Source organism: Passer domesticus, chromosome 6 (assembly GCF_036417665.1).
Source record: "Passer domesticus isolate bPasDom1 chromosome 6, bPasDom1.hap1, whole genome shotgun sequence".
NCBI lineage: Eukaryota > Metazoa > Chordata > Aves > Passeriformes > Passeridae > Passer > Passer domesticus.
Genome location: NC_087479.1, coordinates 9,988,755 through 10,012,403, shown reverse-complemented (window position 1 = coordinate 10,012,403; position 23,649 = coordinate 9,988,755). Strand labels below are relative to the sequence as shown.

Below are 23,649 nucleotides of genomic sequence, written 5' to 3'. Positions count from 1 at the left end.
ATTTTTATTTAAGTCTCTAAATAAAAGGCTTGATACGTTACTACATTTTATGCAGTTAAAAAATGAAAAAGCAAGCCAATATAGTTTCAAAGCTTCTAATTAAAGATAGTACAAGGCATGAAGTACTTAAGTCAGTGTTTTAAGCATCATCATCTTAATTGTATCTAATATAAGCTGTGCATATTACTGGTGGATTATCTAAGACACTGAAAACTTTTGCTTAGTCTGGAAAGCACCACACAATTAAGCCAGAGTCTGTACTTAGAGGAATCAATGCCTTGAATTAGCAGGAATCTCTGTTGTAGGTCAGACTTGGGAGTTTTGTTGAAGGAACAAAAAGTACAGAACATGAAGCTATTTTATGTGGCATTCTAGAAGGTGTTATCAGATGCAGCATTTTCAAGATCTGAAGCACATTTAAATGTGTATTGAGAATATTCTGAATCCCTTACATGCATCTTTGTCACTTGCTGTGGAAAAAATACTCTATTATTAACTACAGCTTTTACAGAATGCTTTTCGTCTCTAGCTCTGTAGGATCTGTTTTCACTTAGGGTCCTATATAGGATGGCTATTTCAGTTTGGAAAATAAACCCTTGACATTATGAATAATATTAGTTGCTGGCATATCCCATTCTCCCAGAAGTCTCCTGGCCCTTATGCTCATGGAAAACCATACAAAGCCTTGTGCAGACTGCAGTTGAATTCTCAGAAGAGTGCAAGGTTCCCACCTGAATTTAAAAGTGAGGATAAACCTTGGTTTCAAAGAGTGAGTGATATCACAACAACAAAGAATGAAATCAATTTTTTTTCTGTATTTTTCAATTCTCCAAATGTGGTAGATTTTGGTAATGGCAAGTATTTAAAAGATTTTAGTGCAGCTGGAGGATGGACTTTGAAAGCAATTTGAAGTATGTGACAAGCCCATTAGAAGAACATTTCTGCTATCACAAGCCAGCTGTGCTGCTGCTGAAGTTAGTCGTGTTCCATCTCCTTTGAGAGGGGAAAAGGAGTGCAGTTTCCCCAGAAGAGCAATTTCAGCTTGCCTGCAAATTAAAAGGCTTCCCACTGACATAGCTTACTCTTACTTTCATACAAACAGTTATCTTTGAAGGCCTGAACAAATTAAAAAAAAATAAAAATTGGAATCTCCCAGAATAAGTTCTACAACAAGAACCTCCAAAAAGTTGAAAAACACATACACAACGTCCTATTACCTGTTTGCATGTTTTCCTTTTAAGCAGCTAGAGTAGTAAAGAAACTAATCCATCAGAATCCTCCCTGAAACTCCCCTCGTTTTCTTTCCTTTTAATATCACGAGACTTCAAGTGCAAAGATACCACTGAGCAGAAGCTTACCATGTTCCAGTTATGCTTAAGCACAAAGGTTATTCTGTAGTTCACAAAGTTGGTTTTTTGCTTTGTTACTTACTGGAGGAAGTGGAGGAGGAAGAGCAGGTGGCAAAGGAGCTTCATCTTCTACTGGAGAACTGACCTCTGGCGTGGGACTGGGTGACTGCTCAGTAGAAGGAACTATAGAAATGTTGTTGTTGTTGTCTTCATTTGTTTCAGGTGTTTGATTTGTGGTTTCAGTGCTTATCAACTCCTCAGTAGCAGGAGAAGGTAACTCATTGTCATTGGCATCTGATGAAGGGGGTGGCTCATCAGGGACAGGAACTGTAGGTTGCACAGGGATTGGTTCTTCAATATTGCCATTGGTGCTGGCGTTCCCGTTATCAACGTCAGCTAAGTTGCCTATGAAGTCCTGTGGATTGCTTGGCTGATAAAAAGGAGCACTTTCTATCCCTCCAGCCAGGGTATTAAAGCGCTGGTACAATAACTTTTGTATATTTGGTCCACTCGGGCCCTCTGGCTCGGTGATGGAGCTGCGTTTCTTTAACGGCCTCGGAGCGTTGGCCAATTTTCTCCTCAGAGCCTCCAGGTCAGCATCACTCTGATACCGTAGGGGCGAGTGCACAATGGGGGTGAGCTTAGTAGGACTGAGAGGACGGGGAATGTTTTCCACATTGCTGTTTTCACTGGGTGGTGGAGCATTTTCCAGCTCTTGCTCTTTTTCAATGACCTCAGTCTGAGGCTGAGATTGTGGCTGTGAGGGAGACTGGGCAGGCAAAGAGCCATGAAGGAATGGCAAGGGTGAGGGAGAGGTTGAACCAGACTGTAATACAGGCTTTCCATAAACTGCAGGAAAGAAAGATGGAAAACAGTGTTCTTAAATTACATAATAAAATTATGTTCTTAAATTACATAATAAAATATATTTAAATAAACTATTGCTACTTGTTTGACACCAATACAGAAAGAAAAAAAAATTGTTCTGGGGACTGTCAAAATAGAAATAAATACTTACCTGTTGGTGATGTTGATGCTTACAGTTATAAGCTACAAGTAGCATCTGGAATGTTTTTCCTCTTTCACAAGGAAACAGTAAGAGGAGCAAAACTCTCTTATCTAGACACTGTTTTTTCAACTAATTTATCAAAGTATTGATAAAGTATCCAAGCTATATTGTTCCAATTGCATATTGTTTTAAAATAAAAGGTAAATCAATACATACTTATTGATAATAAAATATAAAATATAATATATATAATATATAAAATACAATATAAATATAATAAAATATATAAAATATAAAAATATAAAGAATTTTTTTTTCTATGCTGCATACACAAAAATTACTTTCCTCACAGACTTAGACAAGTTTTCCAAACCAGTATGGAAAGTCAACTAAGCCAAACAAGCAAACAAGTAGATCTTAATGTATTTCAAATAATAAAAAAAGCAAAATATATTCTACCTGCTTTTACTGACTTATTTAAAGTATTGTACACAGCTTGTTGGTAATTCTTTGGTGGTGTTGCTTGCTGCAGATACACTGAGTAGATGGAACTGGAGTTCACTGTCTGTGGCCCTTTCCTGGGAGACTGAGGTCTGGATCCTTTATCAGCGAGAAAAGGTCTGATTGCCACAGTCAAAGGCAGTTCTGGCCTGCCCTCTCCTCCTGGGAACAAGGGGGGACCAGAGGGTTGATACGTGGGGCTGGGAGGGACAGAAATTCTCTGCTGGATCTGCTGAGAAGAGCTGGGCTGGTGCACGTTGCTGGGTGGCGGGAGCGGAACCGGCCTCTGCCGGTTTGCTATACTGGTGCCAGGTCTGGGCAGGCTGCCATCCTTCCTTCTTTCTAGAGAGTTTGTAGAACCTGTTCCTAAGGGAACTGGGCTTGGATAGGTCCCATAGTTCTGAGGCAACTGCTTGCTTACACCAGGAACTGTTGGTGGCACCTTCCCCAGGTCAAGACCCTGTGTAAGAACAATAAATAATATATACCATTTAATGAAATAAAGTACTTCTGAGCAAGAACATTCCTTTTTCAACATACCATACTAGCAATCTTGTGGGACAGAAAAGGAGCCAACATAAACAATTTCTGTTCCTTTATCACTAGATATGATTCTGCCTGAGTTTATCTGAGGATCTCATCATAACTCAGACAAAGGCCACTGTTGAAAGGTACTTTCAGCTGTAACACATTCATATAAATTTAAAACTATTTACATACATGTAAAGCCTGATGAACTTGTTCTAGGTTCCAGATCTCAATGTCTAGTTGATCTTGACAACACACACTGTCAGAGTTTACCAGAACAACTTAAAGATCAAGTCTTTGTTCTTGAAATATTATAGTCTTAAAGAATTCATAAAGTACTATCACAGTGAAGACAGATACCACTAGTAGTCTCACTTAAGGATGGATTTAATGACTTCTTTTGTGAGATTTTTGAGAAAAAGAGTACACTGAAAAAGTAATAATCTATACAAAGAAAAAAGACTAAAAAAGATATGAACTAGAAAAACATGAAGGGGGGGAAGAGGATTAGGAGAAGCAAAGAGGGAAATGGGGAGACTAGATATATGAAAGAACAGGAAGGAATACAAAGTACTGAAGTTAAAACAAACCCACACATTTTAATGTGATAAGAACGGAAAGGAACAGAAAAATATAATTTTCTTTTTAAATAAACAGCAGCAGGGAAATGGAATGTGTATCTAATTGAAGTGAGTTCAGCTATGAGAGCCGAAGGTTCATAATTTCAGCAAAGCAGATCTATAAATATATCACAGATGAAACCCACCAGCTTATCAGTACTTCCTAATACTGAAGTTGGCAAAGGTTGGCTGGATATAGTTCCTTGTTTTAAAGCAGTATCCATGCTTGATTCTTTCCAGTCTGTGTTGGAGATCTGAGGAGGTTTTACCACGGGGGCTGAGCTCTGTTTAAGTATCGGCCAATTTCCATCATTAGCTTGAAAACAGACAAAAATACTAGATTTAAGATAATCCATACTAGCATTGCAAACAAGCAAAACAACATGTGAAATAAAATATCTTAATTACAGTGGGATTAGTTTTATTCTAGAAGTGAGACAAATCATTAATATTTGATTCAGAAATCAATACTGAAAGCCAAATCACCGCATAGAATGTGTGTTCACTACCCTTTAACATTCAAATTGCACTGAAAATTTCTATAGAAAAATGTGATTGAAATTTTGGCTTGAGTGTTGCATATTCTGCTATTAGAAGGTAAACAAATTCAGAGTAACAATCCGTACAGAAACACTTCATCAACACAATCCTTTGGGTACTATCCAGAGACAAAGTCAAACTACAGTAAATGTTAAGTCTATGTAAGCCCTGAGTGGACTTACTCCAAATTTAAACTATGGTTACCAGATTCATTCACCCATAACAGGATGTAAAAACTCCCTTCGACAGCAGGGTGGAACAAAAGCACACATTCCTTTGCTGGAAGCGGTGGTTAACTCACCTTTTGTTTTTCCTCAACATACTCACCCATTTAGAATTGCCCCAGAGATTTAATATTAAATAAATTCATAAAATCAGCTGACAACTTTAACTCACAGCATCAAGATGCAAGTCATGGGCTTTTATCTTCATCATATGCAAAAAAAGCATGCATAGCTGCACATAAACTGAAGCAACAAATCCTTAATGAAGTCCTAGATGCATGGATGTTACTTCATTAACTGTACGAGACTATTTAGTTTCAATTCTCTAAGTAAGCAAAAGAGTTTAAGTAGCCTAATAATTAAATATGGTTTACAGTAACTAAATAAATCCTATGTTAGATCCTAAGGATTTGATTTGCCTTTAAAAGATTAAACTTCAGGCATGTGTTCCTCTAAGGAGACTGGAGATCATTCCTCCACCCCTATGGCTTGTAATTGTTGTAGTGGAGCACTTCAATGTAAAGGTGACTTGTAACATGTAATTGACTGTACTATGTGATAGGAGCTAAAATGGAGGGGGATTGTGCATTTGTGGAGATTCAATGGGATTTCTGGACCCCACAGTAATATAATATCACATGAAAATCAGGTATTTAGAGGCCAAGTTTCCTATTTCAGTTTTAAGCCTCTAGAAAACAGAATCAGCAGGACTATTTCTAGAATTCTCTGTCTGGTATAATAGACAGTGTCAAAATAAGCTGCATAGGAACATTCTGATGAGAGCGAATTTTCCATCCCCACTCTACTTTCTATCCATGAGCCTTATCCTCTTTTTTGAGTATCTCTAAAAGAGGATTAACACTTGTATATTTTTACACTGAGAATACAGTAGATATATTCCAGAAATCACTTTTCACACTTGCAAACTGCCAGGAAGTAAAATAATGAAGCCCAGCTTTCATATTGGCACTGCCAGTTGTAATACTGGCATTATCCAAGAGCTGAAAATGTTGTGGGTTTTATTTGTTATTGTTTCTGATCATCTGCTTATCAAGAGCGACACCAAAAAGGTGTCTAAACACTTAGGCCCTAAATAATGGAAAATTTTCCAACTATGCACTGAATTAATGCTTACTGTACAAAATACACAAGACATTCTATACCTCCAGTAAGGTTACAATTCAGTAAAACCTTTGTTTTGAAGGTCAGTGAAAGGTGTTATAATTGATTCATGCTAAACATGAAAGCATCTGGATCTGTAAGTTTAGTTATGAAGAAAGCACTTGCAGAAACAACAGCAAAAGACATGACACATTTAAACATCTTACCTGCAAATTAAACACTTTTCTATTTGAAAGACAGATACGCAAAAACTTATTGTAAGCAGCATGTTTATCCCCAGATTCTGAGGTAACAGACTAGAAGTAAATTCAGACTCTCTCTTCTCTCTCTGACCTACACTGAGGATGGGGAGTCAGTGGCACAAGTTGTCCAGAGAAGTTGTGGATGTCCCATCCCTGGAGGTGGTGTTCAAGGCCAAGCTGGATGAGGCTTTGAGCAACCTGGTCTCGGGGGGATCTGCTGCCAACACTGTCCTGCTCTCAGCCACCCCACAGCAACTGGCTCCATCTACCCCTCCAAATGCACCCTCTTGCCTGTGCCTGTAAACGTAACACCCAGTGCATTTTAGCTCTCACCAGGCCATTGTGCATTTACAGAAATAAGACAGTGACACACAGACACAAAAGGTTTTGTGCATTTTCTCTGACTTTCCCTAAAATTTTTGTAGGTCTGGATCCAGGTTACTTACTACAGCAATTGAAGTATGCTCCAAGTCAAATGGAAGGCAGCAAGACTCCAGGTATTGACTTGGGCAGAGTGAGCTTTTATCCCAACTCTGGGGTCAGTGCAACACGGAAACTTGAGGTTTCCCACAAAGTAACTCAAACTAAGCCTCAAATTAAGTAACTCAATTAAGATGTATTTTATACATCTATCCAATCCAAAATATACTAAAATGCTTTAGCGATTGCCAGAAATTTCTAACACTGAGAAAATGTTGAGGTTTTTCAGAGAAGAAAACTCATCCCTGGTACACTACTCCAGTACTCCTGGGATGAATTTGCTGCAAATCTATTTCCTTCAGAGATGAAAAGCAACTTGTCAACCAATTTACATTTCAACAGCATCATCTACACGCCAGACCACAACACAGGTTCTAAAGATGCTGTTTAATATGCATCTGTGTGCAAGAGCTCAGATGACCATATTAAAAACTGAGTTCTTAGCTAGCCAGAGATCTTCTACGGACTCACAGTGCTGGGTGTCAAACAGAGTAGGTGCCAGGCGGATGACATTGTGAACAGCAGACTGAAGAGAAGTGGGAGGTGACAGAATAGGATCCACTATTATGTCTAAATCAGAAACCTTCCAGGTGTCTGGAGATTTTTTCACACACCCACAGTCTGTCTCTACCGGACGCACCAAGGCAGATCCAGTTACACAGAAAAAGAAAGAAAAAAAGTGGTGGACAAATTATAACAATGACAATGGAGAACATTAGAACAGGAACACTCAGAGAATGAGAAATAAAAGCATGACTGTTGAAATAAATTCTCAATTTCCTTTCTTCCTGGGAGCATGTACGCTTCTCCTTACAGAAATCTATTTTACAGAACTTCATTCAAGTCTCTTAAAAATAATAAATACAAAGCCAGTCCTAAGGCAGAATAATTACTTTTACAATATTAAAAATCCTGAGGTAGGTCTAGAAGTGGGTATATATATTTTGGGAGGTTGATATTACAGAATTGTGGTTTTTAGTTGGTAAACTTAAAAGTTGTAACTGTCCTTTTCCATACGTGGAAGGAGGACCCACAAATTGAAAAACAAAACTGTTGCAAATCCGTACCTTCACCCCCACAATTAAGTCATTCCATCTTCTTGAGAGTTTTCCATAAAACCACAGTGACGGGGTTTGCACAGATTTTCAATACTTTTAGCTGACAAAGGTATTGCTAAATCAGTAATATCAATGGGAAATACTGGAGTCTTTTTTTTAAGTTTTGTTTGGCCAGTTTTACTTTCTGACTTGGGGCTTTTTGGGGGATGTGGCAGGGTGGGGGGGCATTTCTGACATTCTTTCCTGCAGAGAGGTTCAGATTGTCTTCTCCCATCTCCTCCTCCCCATCTGGAAATCATGATGTGAATTTTGCTGGAATATTCAGTTTTAAGTCCTTGAATGTATGTAAATATTGCAACAGCTTTTGTCTCCTAGTTGATCCTTATGTCCTTTCTGATCTTTCCAAGGAGACCAGGTAAAATAAGTCTTATGGTTAGACCAATGGGATCATGCATTTTTATTTGTATTATGTATATTTTCCTAGCTTATAATTTCTTAAAAATTCTGATTTTTCTAAGGCATGAGCAGACAGGTGAAATTTGCTGGAATTGAGAAGTTAAGGCACAAATATGACCTGCTTCCTTCAGCCTCCAACACAAATTAAATAATAATTCTATTTGAAAATTTTAGATGGAATTATTAATGATGGGAGACATGGGAGGCAATTTCAAACCAAAGTTCTGGGGAGTTCTGGAGGGGCAGCTTCTTCACTAAATAGGGCAGAAACAAGTAAACAGCATCAATGTTATAGTTAGTCCATTTCAGAAATGCTTCAAAGACCATAAATTCCCACATCCCAGATGGAGCAAAAACCTCTCGTAGTTTTATTCTATTTTCCTATTTAGTCTCCTTCTGAAAAGTATTATTCTTATTATTTACTCATTAGCTTTGTTTTACTTGATAAAAAGCAACATACTGTAAATAGTTATTTATAATACAGTTTTTCACAGAGTTCACTATCATATTCAAACACACAAACTAATTGAAAAAGCTATTAAAGACACAATATAGAATCTGTGAAGAAAACATGCCCCTTTTAGGGATGTATCAGCCAGTAAAATTTCAAAGAAAACGCTCAATTTCCTAAGAAAAATTAATGGAAAGAAGCAAAAATGCCACAGATCAAATGACCGATGTCCAATTCATGGAACAGTATTAACACATCTGAAACTTGCCTCCTCCCTTACTCCAATTATGCCAACACTGGGTTCTCTTAAAATTACTCCTTTTCTTTATTGCCCCTTTTCAAACCATATGTATTGATAAACATCACACAAGCACTTACCAGATTTTGATCTTCCATGTGTTGAGTTGGGAGCAATGGTGAGAGACTGTGGCTTAACTGGATCTACTGGTACAGCATAAGTGCCAGCACTTGGAACTTGGATGTAAGGTCCTACTGCTGCCACCCTTCCTGAAGCACTCAGGGATGACTGGGGTGATGAAGTTCCATTAATACGATTCAACTGAAAACGATTAGACAAATTAACACGTGAATGTCCATTTAATCCACACCTTTCTGCATGAACAGGGAGGTCTAAACTTAATGATCTAGAACCATGCACTGTAGCTAGGACACCTTACAATTAAGTTATCATATGCTATGCTTCTACAATAATCTGTATAATAATATGTCATACATATGGAAATCCAGAATTCAACTTTTCAGATATTTCTGAAGTTTCAGACAACTGTTAAGCCTAACTTTATCAAACTGTTTATATTTTTATTCATTTTTCATACTGGAAAGTAAGTATTTTATAAAACCCAGTTTTTTAATACACTCATACTTTTAAACATGTAGCACATAGTCATACTTTCCTTCCTAATAGAAACTTTTCTAATTTCTAATATAGTATTGTCTGTGCCATAAAGAAAAATAAAAGGAAACATTCTGTCTTACAGTTTTTGGATATCTATGAGAAACCTTAGAATAGTTTTAAGAGACCTGCTACTTTTATCATAGGTAACTGTATTACTTGAGTGGGAAAAAAGGAGATTCTATGTAGTTTTTATAGGCCCTTGATAAACTGAAGTGTGGCCCTTTTAACAGTTTATCTTACAGGAATGTTTTCTTTTTGACGTGCCTCAACTTTTTTCTTGTACAGTCGTTCGCGCAGCTCGTTGATTCTCTTGTCCATCATGGCCACCTCCATATTGCGTTTGTTCAGGAGTTCTTTCTGCTGCTGGAGCTTGGAGTTCTGCTCCTGGTTAAGCCTGTTACGGATCTTCAAAACCAAAAAACAAACAACCCCATTTGTTAGAACAGTTCTCGTTCTGTCTCTTACCAAGATGGTTTGTAATGCAGTGTTAAAAAAACCCAAAGGAATTTGGATCAACAACTTGTTCTGCTGTCTCTACGGTTCCACACATCCTGTCAAGTTAGCATTTGCAATCATGAACAACTCTGAGAAGAAAACAGTGAAAAAGTATCCTAAAAAACCTAGTGGATGCCTATTAAATACATACAGACTGCATCCCATTTATAGAAAATGGATTGAGGAACTAGGCAGAAAGACATTTCAGAAAATTCTACTGTGAAGAATTAAATCACAGAAAATGTTTGTTTTAAGTTATCCTTACCCAAGACAGTTTGTCTATCACAAAAACTAAGTGATACAAAACTTGTAACAGAATTTATGCTATTGATTTTGTTTCCAGATCCACATGAGACTTTGTGTTGTCTGGAGGGGGTGTTAACTGAACTGCTAGGGCAGGGGCTCGGCAAAGATTTTCCTCTCTGCATGGGGATTAAACTGAAACCTTCACAGCAGTTTTCCACTACGTTATGAGGTGGATTACTTTTATGGTTTAAATCAACCATGACACTCTTTATAATTATTTCTCCTGCTTTGCTGTTGGCATTTTTTCACACCTTTAATAACTCAGACATTGTCTCAGTGTTCCGATTTTCATGGTAATGTTACAAGCAAAAAACACCTGAGGCAAATTTAAGTCTTGATAAACACATATGGGATCACTGCAAAGCACAAGAGAGAAATCTTCATCTATTGAGCATCTTTGCACTTAGAAATACTTAAAGGCAGATATGCCTTGTAGAAATGGGGAAGGGGTAAAAAGAGAAAAAATGGACACTTACTCCTAATGCATGAAAATGGGATTGATTAAATTCTGCTGTACGAGTTTGCTCATCAAAATAAATGAGCCTAATTTTGAAATTTAAATTAATTTTAAAATATTGAATATTTTACCTGTTACCAAGCTGTTACTTTGATCACAATAAAGCACATGAGTAAATAAAAGAAGCCTTCAAATTCCTGATACATAAGCACACAATTTGACAAAATTTCAATGTAAACTGGACACTTAACTGCTCATGTGAGAACTACACTCAAGTTATAACAATCTTCTTGCAGGGGATATACAATATTGATGCAGGGAATACTGTGTGGATATACTACAACTATGTTGCACTATCCAGTGCAGGGAATATAGTGCAGCTTGCATTTTTGATTACTCTATTAAAATGTGCTATTTAATTCCTATGTGTTTTGTTTATTCACACCAGACAATACAGGTCTATCTTTACAATACACTTTTAAAATTACAGTCATGTCTCCAAGTTAAGATGACATATAAGTGAGCTTGCTATACCCAGATCAGTGCAAAATAGAAAAGTATCAAAATTAGTTTCACAAACATTTTTTGAGCGAGATTAAAATAAATAAATTATTTGGACTTTCAGTATTTCAGTATTAGAGCCTGAAATACTCCCTTCAAAACACCTGCAGACGTTGTATCATTACATGTATAAGAAACAAAATAGTTTTCAAAGCTAATGAAGTTCTTTCTGAAAAAAGGTTGTATGCCAACTACAACCTCACACATTAACAACATTCCAACACACTTCTTTTATAAGGCGTAACAGAACCAAACTGCTACACATAAGAGCAGAAATAAAACTTCTAAAATCTACAGTTATAATTCAAATAGCATCTTTTTGTTACTTACCTGTAGCTCTTGATACAACTTTTTTAATTCTATTGCTGCAGGCCCCGTCATTTGTCCATTGTAAGACTGAAACCCATTCAGTTTTCCTTTCCTTAAATCCTCCAGTTGCTGAGTGAGTTGATCCACTTTTAACACTGCAGCCTGCAGCTCCTGCTGCTTTTCCTGGAACATGGCACTTATATGCTCAATTTCAGTTGCTAAAATTAACAAGATAAAAATAACAAAAACCAATTAAATAAAGCAGAAGTTGTTAATTTTTAATTCTACAAGTACTAATAAATACACCAACAAGACCTACATCTAAAATACATATAAAATATTTGTATTGCAAATTTGCTAACAGTCATAAGATTTCCTAATGGTTAGAGAATAGACTTAACTCTGACTTTATGTTTGACTATATAAAACTAGCAAAAAGTTCTGTTGCATACAAATGTCCTCGAAACACAGAACCTCCATAAAACAAAAAACATTGTACCTGAAAACCTGTTCCAATGCTGTAGTGACTTAAAATATAGCATTATTTGTTAGTCATGCAGTGAACAGTAAATAAATTAAGAATTCCACATACACAAATTGCCATTCATCATCTTGCTGTAGTCCACTTGTCCTCTCATGGCACGGATTTTTTTCAGCTTTGTCTCTTGGGTTTCAACACGTTCTTTAAGTTTTTGGAGCTTTTCACTCTCAGAAACAGACTGCTGCTGGCGACGTTCTTGCTGCTTCAGGTAACGCAAACGTTGCTCCTGACAAAAGGAGGTTTGAAACAAGAGACATCTGTTACCCATTTATTAAAAAAAACCCCCAACACATTAACTTAGAAAACCCGATCGTTTTGATCAGGTTTTCTACTTCCACAAATCAGAAAATTTCATAGAAATATGTACCAGCCCTAGAAAAAACTCTTTACCATCAATTAACAAATCTTGTTTAGAGTAGAGATTCAAGATTTTTTTTAGAGAAAAAATAACATATTTACATAGATATGTGAATACAGCTCTAGTCTGAATGCTCATTTAAATACATCTGTTATGCTTCCTCTGGCATTTGTTTTCTGCCACTATTAACAGTTTTCTTGCTGTTGGCAAAATAAATTTCCAGTGCTGTTACCCAGCTTCCCAAAGATGACAAAGTATGTCCAACAGACCATTTTAAGCAAGATGACCTGCTGTAAGAAAATGTTCCAGTTCTAAATAATAATTCTTCTGCTGAGTGCACACGGAAAAATATTTTTTTAGTATTATTTCCATCAAGAAAGAACAACGGAATCAGTAGGTTGACTCTTAGGTATTTCAAGCATCAAAGGCATGCTGAGTAATACTCAAACAACATCAACAACGATGTCAAAACCATTAAATCCCTTCCCCACTCTGCAAACATACTTAGGTTCTTCTGTCTCTGAGACCTGAAAATGCAATACATGAATTTTTATGCATTTGGCATATTCTCACCCCACCCCACTATTACTCTACTGAATAAGCCACTAAAGATGAGCATGGAGTCAAGCCTGTTCTGCCACAGATCATGAAGGGGGCCACACAAGAGAGATAAACAAACCCTAGCAATATTTTTATAATGACACATCACATAGGTTGTTCTAGCAGTATTTATGCCAAAAGACTGTGCACTGCCTAGGCTAAGATTATTCTGGTAAAATGATGGATTGATTTCTCAAGCTATTTCTCTAGCTTAGCTGAAATGACTTAGCATGTTTTTCTCTATCTACAAAACTTATGCTTGCATATACTGAAAAAAATTGGTCTGTATATAATTATTACCTTAGCAACCAACATTTGCTGTTGATTTTCAATCTGTTGCTGTTGTCGGGCAGCCATATCTTGCAGTTCAGAAAGAGTGAGCTCAACACGTGGATTCCCAACCTGCAGAACAGAAAATGATCCATGAATGTGTCGATGTGTATCAGGGCATTCTGACCAGACAACCTAAACCCCCACTCATCAGAGGAAGGTTAAAGGCTCCTCCCAGGTCCTCAGAGAAAGAGGCATGATGGGCACCTGTGAAGAGTGAGGAACATCAGAGCAGAAGGCAGGGACACAGACCATGCAGAGGGGCAGAAAAAGCGAAAAGTGGAAGGACATGAGGACACTAAGAGACAAACAAAGAAGAGGAGAACAAAAGAGCATTTATCCTACATTTAACTCCTCTCTGTTCGGATGTTTGGTAGCACTGGCATGTGCCAGTCCTGGTAAGGCACACATGCTAACACACATGCAAACAGGATTTCTAGGCAGTAGGAGAATATGAAGCTGCTTTCCTTTCCTAATATTTTATAACTGCCTTGGCAGCTTAAAATGCTGGTTCTCGTTACTGACCTAGCACAGGACAAGACCACATGAGAACCCTTAGAGAAAGGGTCACTAAGATGACATTCAAAGATGGTGAAAATTCTGATATATTGGGCTCATTCGCAGTAAGGATCTGTGAAAAGCAGTCTGTACAAATTAAGAAAAGTAAAGGTGATCCCCTTCAGATAAGTAAGTGGCTTTTATTTTGAATGAAATGTGAAGTATTAGCAAGGCTGTCTTACCCCTTTTGCCTTTCAAAACTAACAGAAGCTACAAAATTAGGACAGAGACACAAATGATGAAAATTCTTTAAAATTCATACCATGTATGTGACCAAATTTCATGTTTTAAAACATGAACACATTGTTTCAATATATCCATAATTCTATCAAGAAATACGATTTACATTTATAGACCAAATTACTTCAACCACACTTTTTGTATACAATCTCAAGAAAGAGAGTGCAATGTATCACGAAAAATTCCAGAAGCTGACGTTTGGTATTCAGAAAACCAAAACTCATAACCTTAGAATTGCAGGGTTTAACCACAACTTCAGAATTTCCACAGAAAGAAAATACCAGTCTTTGAAAAATCATGCTGCAAAGTTCAGAATAGCCCAACATCTGTTTCAAAGTATTTACACATAATTCAGTTAATTTATTGGATCAATGTAAAAACTGGACTACTCTTAATAATGCAGTAAACAATGTAATTTTGTCACAAAATTACATGACTACACTATTAGTAAACCAAACAAAAACTACATTACTTGTTACCCACAATACAGTCAACACTGCAGAAAAAGAAAAGATAACTAAATATTTTGGATATATTGATTAATAATAGTTTCAAATGCTTATAAAATGGAATGAGGTTTGAACATTTTACAGACACACAGAAAAAAAATCCCAATCCAAAACAACCCCCTAGTGCCCAAAATAGATCACACGTCAGATAATTGATCTGATCACACCTGATCACATAGGAAAACTGACTCAACTGCTCTGCTTTTCTGGCCCACCCTACTGATACCCAGCATGTATAGCCTGCTGTACTTGTATTTTGCTCTCAGAAACTTCTTTTTGAGACCACATTATCTCAGTCACTTTGAATGGCTTTTTCGTATTTCTACATCAAACTCCAACGTAAGTATCAATTCTCCAACCAATGCACAATACAGAAGTGTTTCTTTAAGCTTCATTTAGGAAATTAAAATGCCGTTTGTTATAAAGAATCTGAATTATTTCTTGCTACCTGAATTAGTATTTCATGTTGCTGCATATAACTCTTCAAATAAGACAAACACCAATCATTAAAATAAGCGAGATTTGGTTCACTAACTTTTAAAGTTAGGGAACTTTTGCTCCATCTTGGACACATGATACAGACATGTCAGCTAAAATGTTTAGATAAAATTATTGTCCCTGTTTGAACACAAACGAGTAAGTTAGGAAGCGAAATTATAATGCTTACTGGAAATGACAACTGAAATTCCTCTTACTAGTCAACACTGATGAAAAAGTTTTAGAGTAGAGCAGTAATTAAGAGAGATGAAGTCCACTCAAGATAATAATTTTCTATTTCAACACAAGGAAAAATTAGAACTTACTAGTGAGTACTTTTTTTATTAGCATGACTTATGCACAGAAGAGCCCTTCCCAATATTCTTTCAGGGCAAGTAACTTGTACTCTCTTGTGGCCACAGAGATATTTTATTATTAATTACTGACTGAAAGGCACTAATTGGCTAAGAAAGTAAGGAAACTTCTCCAAGTGCCATTCACAAACATGCTTAACTTGAGAAAAGGAAACAAAACAGAAAACCAGATGCTGCTCCCAAAACACTTTCAGGCTCTGCTGACTTCAGTTGGCATGACTGACTGCCAGAAAACCACAAACTTCTACATCTGCTTCTGCTGGGCTCTGCAGGCAATTCAAGGGTCTCAGAATGGCATGATGGCTTCTCAGGATCACTGATTTTAAAAGTTAAAAGGAATGTGTGTGTGAATTAATAGTATTTTCTCAATACACATAGGTGCTTCTTCAGAAATATGCAACTTGCATCCGACTATGCATAGTTTTCCCAATGCTTCCTTTCTGCTTTAAGTACCAGTTGAAGTTAAAAATATTGATAGCTCATTGTATTTCCTGTAGAAATTTTGAGTATAATATTGTCCAAGAAACACAGAGATGTTTTATTCCACTAAGTAATCTTGTTAAAAATATATCCAGACTCAGAAAGTGGTATCTGTATAGAGACTGTGAGCATTTCAAAGTAAAAAAGGCATTTCACCACATGAAAATTAAATATTTTCTAAATGGATCATGTAACGTGGAAAGCACAGTGACAATAAGAAACTGCTTGGTAAAAGCATCAGAAACTAAAAAAAAAAAAAAATCCCAACCCAGTTTAATCCAAGAGCTCAGAATTTTTACTGCTCTAAACAGGCATATTTGGAAGTCTCCCTAATAATGCCTGGCAAAAGTACTGTATTACTTTGTATCAAGTAAAATACAGAAGATTAATTATAAAATTAATGCAGATATTAGCATCTCCTTAAAGAAGCTATTAACTACTGTAAAGTGCTCCATTTAGAAAGTCTAATGTCTAAAAACCTTTTATAAATGGCAAAGCACAAGAACATGGGAAACAGTGATAATTAACCATTTAAATATAAACACCCTATGAGAAATCTTTTAATGTTCACCTCACTGAATACCAATAGGTATCCCTTTCACTTCAAGAGCTACACTACACTTAGGGAAAAAAATAGACAGATGAGGAAACACAGCCTTGAACCTGTAACTTCACTCGCAGTTTTCTCCTTTTCATCCACATGGCAAAAGCAGCAAAAAGTGTGAGCAGAAGTCCTCTTCAACATCAAATCAGTTCTTTTCAGATAGACTGTTGCTGGTTTCAGGTCTCCAAATCAGCACAGCTTCATTTTTGAAACAGCATGAAAAACACTGAATCCTTCTCTTGTTGGGATCTAGTTAAATTGATTACTTCAGACCACTTCATATTAGTTGAGTCTGCTTGTAATAATGTGTATGCAAACACCACCACAGAAAAAATCCTGTCTCAGTCCTTCTCCAGAACCTCAGGCTACGCCAGGCAAAGACAGCGCTGCGCTGTCAGTTCTTTAATGAGGCTGCTGGCTTCTCAGATTTTTGTGCTGTTCCTAGCAGTTATTAACAGTTCCATCCACGAAGTCAAGACACTCACCTCTCATAACAAACATGAGCCTGTCACATTTAAGGTCCAGACCTCCTCCTTCCTCCTGCAGCAAGGGAACCAGACCTCCTACAGAACCGAATTCTAAAGGAGGTACTAAAAAGCCACTACAAATACCTACTCCTCCAGATTCCACAGATTCATTTGCTACATGGTGATACATCAAAGCAAGACAGTTTTGCTGAATTGTACATTTCTTTTCATTGATTCACAGCAGCATTTACACAGGGATGAGCTCCTAAATGAAATGCCATAGAGCAAACACTGCATTATTAGGCACAGAGGAAGTATTGTGTATGTCTCACATAGGCAAGAATAATTTACACCTATATTCACCAATTTCTTAATATTGACAGGGATCTTAAAGAAATGATACTTATGTTATTTAACATGCACTTTAAGAGGGCATGATGAAAGATAGCATTTGCAATGAACTCGAGTTTCAGCTTCTGACATCACCCTCCTACTACAAGCTAATATTTTACCATTTGATGATTAATATTTTTGAGACAGGTGAGATGAATATACAGTAGTAATTAAACAGTTTGGGAACCAGTTTACAAGCAGCCTCAAAACAAATCATACCTTAGGCTTTAATTAAGGAAACAAAACTCCTTCAACATTTATTTCTACATATTAGTCTTGTCACTCTGAAAATTTATTTTCTTATTCCTCCTTCCTTTCTATGCTGTTTAATATCACAAAAGCCTCAGTCTACATACCTGGGCTATTATGAATTGCTTACTCATTGGCAACTCACAATGGTAAATGAAAAATTGCACCTGAATTTAAAATATTTCTTTGACAAGCAGGATGGACTGTAGTCAAGGGATGGAAGCAATAAGGCAGATTCCAGTGGTTTTTTGGCTTTACTCCCAACAGAAAACTCTCTTTTAAGAGGAATCTAATTATGTCAGTATTAAAATAAAAACCCCATGAGACCAACCTTTTGAATAGATTATTTTTCAAAAGATGACAACTGGGATGCGGTCTGATTTTATGCATCTTTTTGCCTCCATGCTTAACCCATGAAGATACTTATTTCTGATAATTTCTAGATTTGCACTAGTAAGAACAGTTACTTAGAAAAAGCAAATATTCAAAAGCTTTACAGGCCACCATAAGGAATGGTGGTCTCATGCTTTGGTTCAGCAACACCCAGCCACTCAAGCATAATGTAACCAACTAATTGAAAAAGAAAAGCAGAGTAATACAAGAACTTACTAATCATTTCCTGCATAGTATCTCTTCAGATCTTTTTTGAGTTTGCAAGAACCACCATGTCATTAACGTCCCTTATCTATTTCTTCCTTCTTTTTAGTTCACACCCATCTCCCACACAAATCTTCTGAAGTTCCCTTCCCAAAACCCTGCATGAGGAACCACAGATTCAAGTAACTGAAGCTTCCTGAAACTGGCCAAGCTCCACCTTCTCCTGTGCATATTCCTGTACTCTCAGTCATGTCCTATTAACTCTCACATATTTTCTAGTCTCCTTCCTATCATTCTCCCCCACCACCTCTATCCTTTCTCCCTCATTTAGAGTACTCCTCTTCTTGTACTTCGTTCCCTCACTCTGTTCCTCTCTTGTCGCAGTCAGAAATTAATCTGAGGTTAAACCACCAATTGCCAAGGTCAATGTCACTTAAAATGTGAACAACCAGCACACAGTTTAAAAAGTCTGTGCCTTAGCTTCTACTGTGGAGCCTAGAAGAGCTGGTTCTGGCTTTGGCCATCAAAATGGCGACCCAGAAAGTCTTTGCTTGTGTTGTACTACTTTCAACCATCTTTATTAAGCCAATATTGTCATTCTGTCAGTATTCAACCCCTTTATTAAAGAGTCAATACAGAGCAGCTACTGAAGCTAAAGCAGCAGATACCCCATCTTCAGCCCAGTTCCACTGTTTATTCTTTACATAGGCTGCCACTCTAGAACTGTTGTACAGTTTTGGCCAAATGACCTTTATAGCAAAAAACAAAAAAAACCCCAAAAACTGAACCGAAAAAGCCCCAACAAAACCAATCCAAAAGGGCAATCCTTCTCTGAAGTCCTCCATGCCTTCCTTCTTGACCTAGTAAAGGTAACCATATCCTCAAGGAGAAAAAATGTGAAAGAAATACTCTTTACCCAAATGAGGACCACACTAGCATATCAAAGACTGAGGGGGTGGGGACACACACCCATCCCCAAACCAAAACCACAGTACTATAATAGAGGCAGAAACTGCAAGAGAGAGAAATTCCAAGAAGCAACAACTTTGAGCTCGTGAAAGAATTTACATCCCCCATGTGGGCTTCATTGAGGAGACATAAAATTCTGCCATGACAAAAAGAAAACGCCTCATCACCCTAACAAAAGAGCACAGCACAGGCAAGAAAGATGCTGCGAGCTGCTCCTGAGAAGGCTTAAAATGGCTACATGGAAATGCACAGTAAATAGTTGGGTTTTACTGCATTCAGTGAAAGACCCAGCTTTCCATAATCCACAGCAGTTTCAAGTTGCACTTCCTTCCTAGGGCACAGGAGGGAATACAAAATTTATCTCCAGACTAGGGATTTACCTTTGCAGAGCTGTCACATCTGGAACTAGGTATGTGGGCAAAAAGGGAGTGAAGTGTACTACATAAATTAGCATTTTCCCAGAATGAAGCAGAATGACACCTATAAAATGAAAAGGGGTAGGTTGGAGTGCTCTCCAGCCACTGAATTCCAGATAGGGATCAGTGCTCTGACAATTCTCAGCCTCTCCAAACCAGGGAGCTGTCACCCCTGTGGGCCATCCCTGCATTTCCTCCCCTGTGTGGCATTTACAGCCAAGGAATAGCAGCTCTGGCTGAAGAACTCCAAACTGCCAGAGTAGGAGAGAAAGGAACAACTTGCTTTGCCTGCTGAATCTACCAAAAGACTTCCTAATTCTCCAATGCTAACTTGGACCTGAGCAGCAGAAGCCCAGACATGTTCCATCTTTGCCTTAAGCTGCACTCAAAATAACAAAGTTTGGGGGATGCTCTAAAAAGCCCACTTGGCAACAAAGCTTTAAGGGTTGCTGGTGAGAATATCCAACACATGCCTTGGGTAGCTGTACTTGGGACAACAGTAGTGATGAGGAAAACAGATGGAAGATATCAGAGTTTATTAAATCACTCCAGCATCAGATAGGTCTTATATGAAAAGTAGGTGGCCTCCTTTTGCTCTCTGGAGCTCTATAGGAGGAGATGGAGCAGAGTAATAGAGAGTAATAATCTACTGAAGATTAGTGATTCAGACCTCTGTAAATTTCTGAAATAGGACCCTATATATCACCAAATTCAAGGATTTTAATAGATTTTTGACCACATTTTCCATAAAACCTGATCTTAGTGACACACACAACAAATTTGAAAATCCTTTGTCTAAACTCATGTGTAATGCTATAAAAAGACAAAAGAAAGTATTTGTTTCTATTTAAATTGAGTTCCTGCTGATCTCGACATGGATGATGTTTTTTCCAGTTTAGTGGCTTTATCCACAGTTCAGCCTTGCATTTTTTTTAATTGGGTCAGAAACATGCCGATAGCAGAAATCCATTTTAAAGAATCCAATGACAATAGCACGTGCCTTTTTTTAGCTTAATGGAAATGAACAAGCTAATTAAACCCAGAAAAAATACTCAGAATATTGGGAATTAAAGAAAACCTACCTCATGATAATAAAATAATCTTGCAATTAACATCACAAACAGAATTGGGTAATTTTACCCCAAAATCCTATTATAAAATATCATTGCATCATGCAAATAAATACACTAAAAGTTTCTTAAAATAAAGTTGCTTCACCTGCATCACAGTTTGCTGAAAAATGTCACATTATCTATAGTTGATAAAAATCTTAACCTCTCTCAGTCTACACTGTCTTGTTAGTAATTCCTCCAATTTGCTGATGCTTGTGAGTCATTCCATAAGAAAATGTTAAAAGTCTATTCAGTATAAGCTACAGACTCCAGATTTCCTGTTTTCCCATATTACTTTCTTAGCGAGGCTGCTATTTTAAGCAGAATAGCTATGAAAAGACAGAACTTAACAAAAATGAAAACAATGTTAGAATAGATTTTCAAAATTAGAAATGGATTTAAGCGTATATTGAACATCTGCTACATCTGAAATAGACTGCTTATAAATTACTTCTAGGAAAGCAGCATCTGAAACTTGTTTATTTAAAGCACTACTTTCTTCCTTGTCCTTGCAGCCACTTTTAAACAGCCACAGAAATCTTAAGTATGTTTATATTAATTTTAGTCTTGGCTAGAACACCCAGTAGCTGATTTTTAATTAAACAACAACCTCATACTCCTAAAAAAAAGCATCTTAAAAGAGATTATGCATTCTTGTTGAAATATCAGTTGTGCATAAAATCTCAGACCTTTTTACAACACCAATCCTTTTACTCATAGTGATTTTGAGTCATAGACAAGTTACAATACACATTGAAAATACACTGTCTAGATCCTTTAGAAATGGTCTTGGAGCTATATTTTTCTGGGTCTTTTCTAAAAGCAACAGTTTATTCTGATATGATTGCCAAGGCTGCTCAAGATGCAGTTATTAGTCTGAATAACATGTTTAACACCAATTCTGTGTTTACTCTGCCCTTAATTGTTTCAATACAAAGTTCTTCTGTGATGTAATACTGTTCATATGAGAATAGTATAATAAAACCTTTAAAAAACATAAAAGCACTGAAAATAAGTATCCTGTAACTGAAAGATGTGTTGTGACCATAGCGTACAACTTCCACTTCCCACAAAACCAAACTGTCGAAAGCAAAAGTTGACCATTTGAAGTAATGAGCTTTTGATAAAGTAAGAAAGATAGTAAATGCATGTTAGAAAATCTGATAAAGAATTTCAATTCAGAGATAAAATGTTACAAAACCCAAGCTGGTCTGCCTTCTGGTCATGTGACAACTAAACCCACAATCATTTAAATTGAAGTGCAAAAGCTACACATCACTTAAATAATATACCCACCAAAGTGCAAAACAAACAAATTTTGAAAAGTAATTAATTACCTGTTCACTGTTTTCCCATCTAACTGCAAGAGAGCACATCTTTATTTCGCAGCACTGCCCGTCAGCTGTAAACATTTCCGATGCTTCAACACGCTTCAGCTCCATCTTTCTGCTCTTTTCTGTCTACACTACTGGTTTAACAGTTTGTTGTGAACAAGCCAAAACAACAACCCTGCACATCTTACGAGTTCCTGCATGGCTTTTTTGCTCAGTTCAATCAATAGTAGGTAGGATGCCTTTTAATCTTATTCCATATGGGATGCAGGTTTCCCCAAACTCTTTATCGATATGAAAAGCTGTCTCTCTGCATTCATCAGCAATCAGCTAACGGAAAAGGCTAGTGGATTTTGCCAGCAGTAAAAGACCTAATCACGGCAAGATCAAGCCAGCTGTCAACTATAATCAGCTTGATTCATTGCACTTTTCATATTCAATGGAAAATGTTGAGCAATATACAGTTCCTTCACAGTTATCAGGTTAAACTGAAAGTGTAAGACTATAGACAATTTAGCTTTAAAACACATGGATTATTTGCTCCTTTGTATTTTTGTAGTATTATCAATGCTGGGCCAAAACTGAATACCAAAGAAATCACAAAAATCATTGCTTTTTGTATGCAATTTTAGTGTTTAAAGTGACTGCAAACCCTACTACCCGAAACTTAACAAAGAGTTTCTTTATTAACAGAGACTGCCTAAGATAAAATGCAAACAGTAGAGTCGGAATAGATACCACAATCTTATGCAAATAACCTTTCCAGTGTTTGTTATTTGCTTTTCCCTACATAATTCAGCTTTTTCTTAAATCTTGCATGCAACAAGATGAATATATGAGCCAGCAATAAAGCTAAAGCATGTGTGCAATAGCATAAATCAAGAATCTGCAAGCCAGAAAAGACTGAAACAAGGCAAAAGAATTTTTAAATATTAAACATCACAGAAAATACTAAACCTCATTAACAATTTCTTATGTATTACAAATCAGGACACTGTAGAAGATAAAGCCCCAAAACATTAAAAGCTGTAATTTACCTTGTCAAACTCACGAATGCCATGCAAGTTCACCCTCTCTTCCTTTTTTCAAGATAGTAATTCAAGCATGATTCACTGCACTTATACAAGAGATCCAGTCAAATGGGTCTCCATAAGAACAGTGAAGAACTCTATGTCCAAGCACAATACAGTGACTATTCCAGCTGAATAAAGAACAGGCTTATTTTTAGCAAGCAAGTAAAGGTATGAGATGTAGAGTACGATCATCCACTAGGAATACGAGAAGAAGAACAAGTTTAACTCCCTTGCTCCTAAATTAGCCAGAGGGACTTTCATTTTTCTCGGCTTTGATCTGAGGAAGACTGCAGGGGGAACAAACTTAGCAACCATTAGATCTGGAGGCAGCTGAAGAAACAACAGAG

The 23,649-nt window shown here is 37.0% G+C and overlaps 1 protein-coding gene across 6 annotated transcripts in view; it reads right to left on the bottom strand.

Annotated features, from left to right (window-relative positions):
* PPP1R13B (protein phosphatase 1 regulatory subunit 13B) overlaps window positions 1-23,649 on the bottom strand; it is a 69,502-nt gene that overhangs the window by 4,901 nt on the left and 40,952 nt on the right. For 3 of the 6 annotated variants that reach the window (XM_064423195.1, XM_064423200.1, XM_064423199.1), the window contains exons 5-13: window positions 13,424-13,525; window positions 12,217-12,391; window positions 11,646-11,842; window positions 9,737-9,901; window positions 8,959-9,139; window positions 7,087-7,242; window positions 4,154-4,323; window positions 2,818-3,319; window positions 1,432-2,198 (exon numbers count right to left, since the gene is read on the bottom strand). In XM_064423195.1, the coding sequence (XP_064279265.1) occupies window positions 1,432-2,198; window positions 2,818-3,319; window positions 4,154-4,323; window positions 7,087-7,242; window positions 8,959-9,139; window positions 9,737-9,901; window positions 11,646-11,842; window positions 12,217-12,391; window positions 13,424-13,525 (2,415 nt within the window). The remainder of the gene's footprint in view (window positions 1-1,431; window positions 2,199-2,817; window positions 3,320-4,153; window positions 4,324-7,086; window positions 7,243-8,958; window positions 9,140-9,736; window positions 9,902-11,645; window positions 11,843-12,216; window positions 12,392-13,423; window positions 13,526-23,649) is intronic. The other 3 variants (XM_064423196.1, XM_064423197.1, XM_064423198.1) reach the window with 3 other exon arrangements.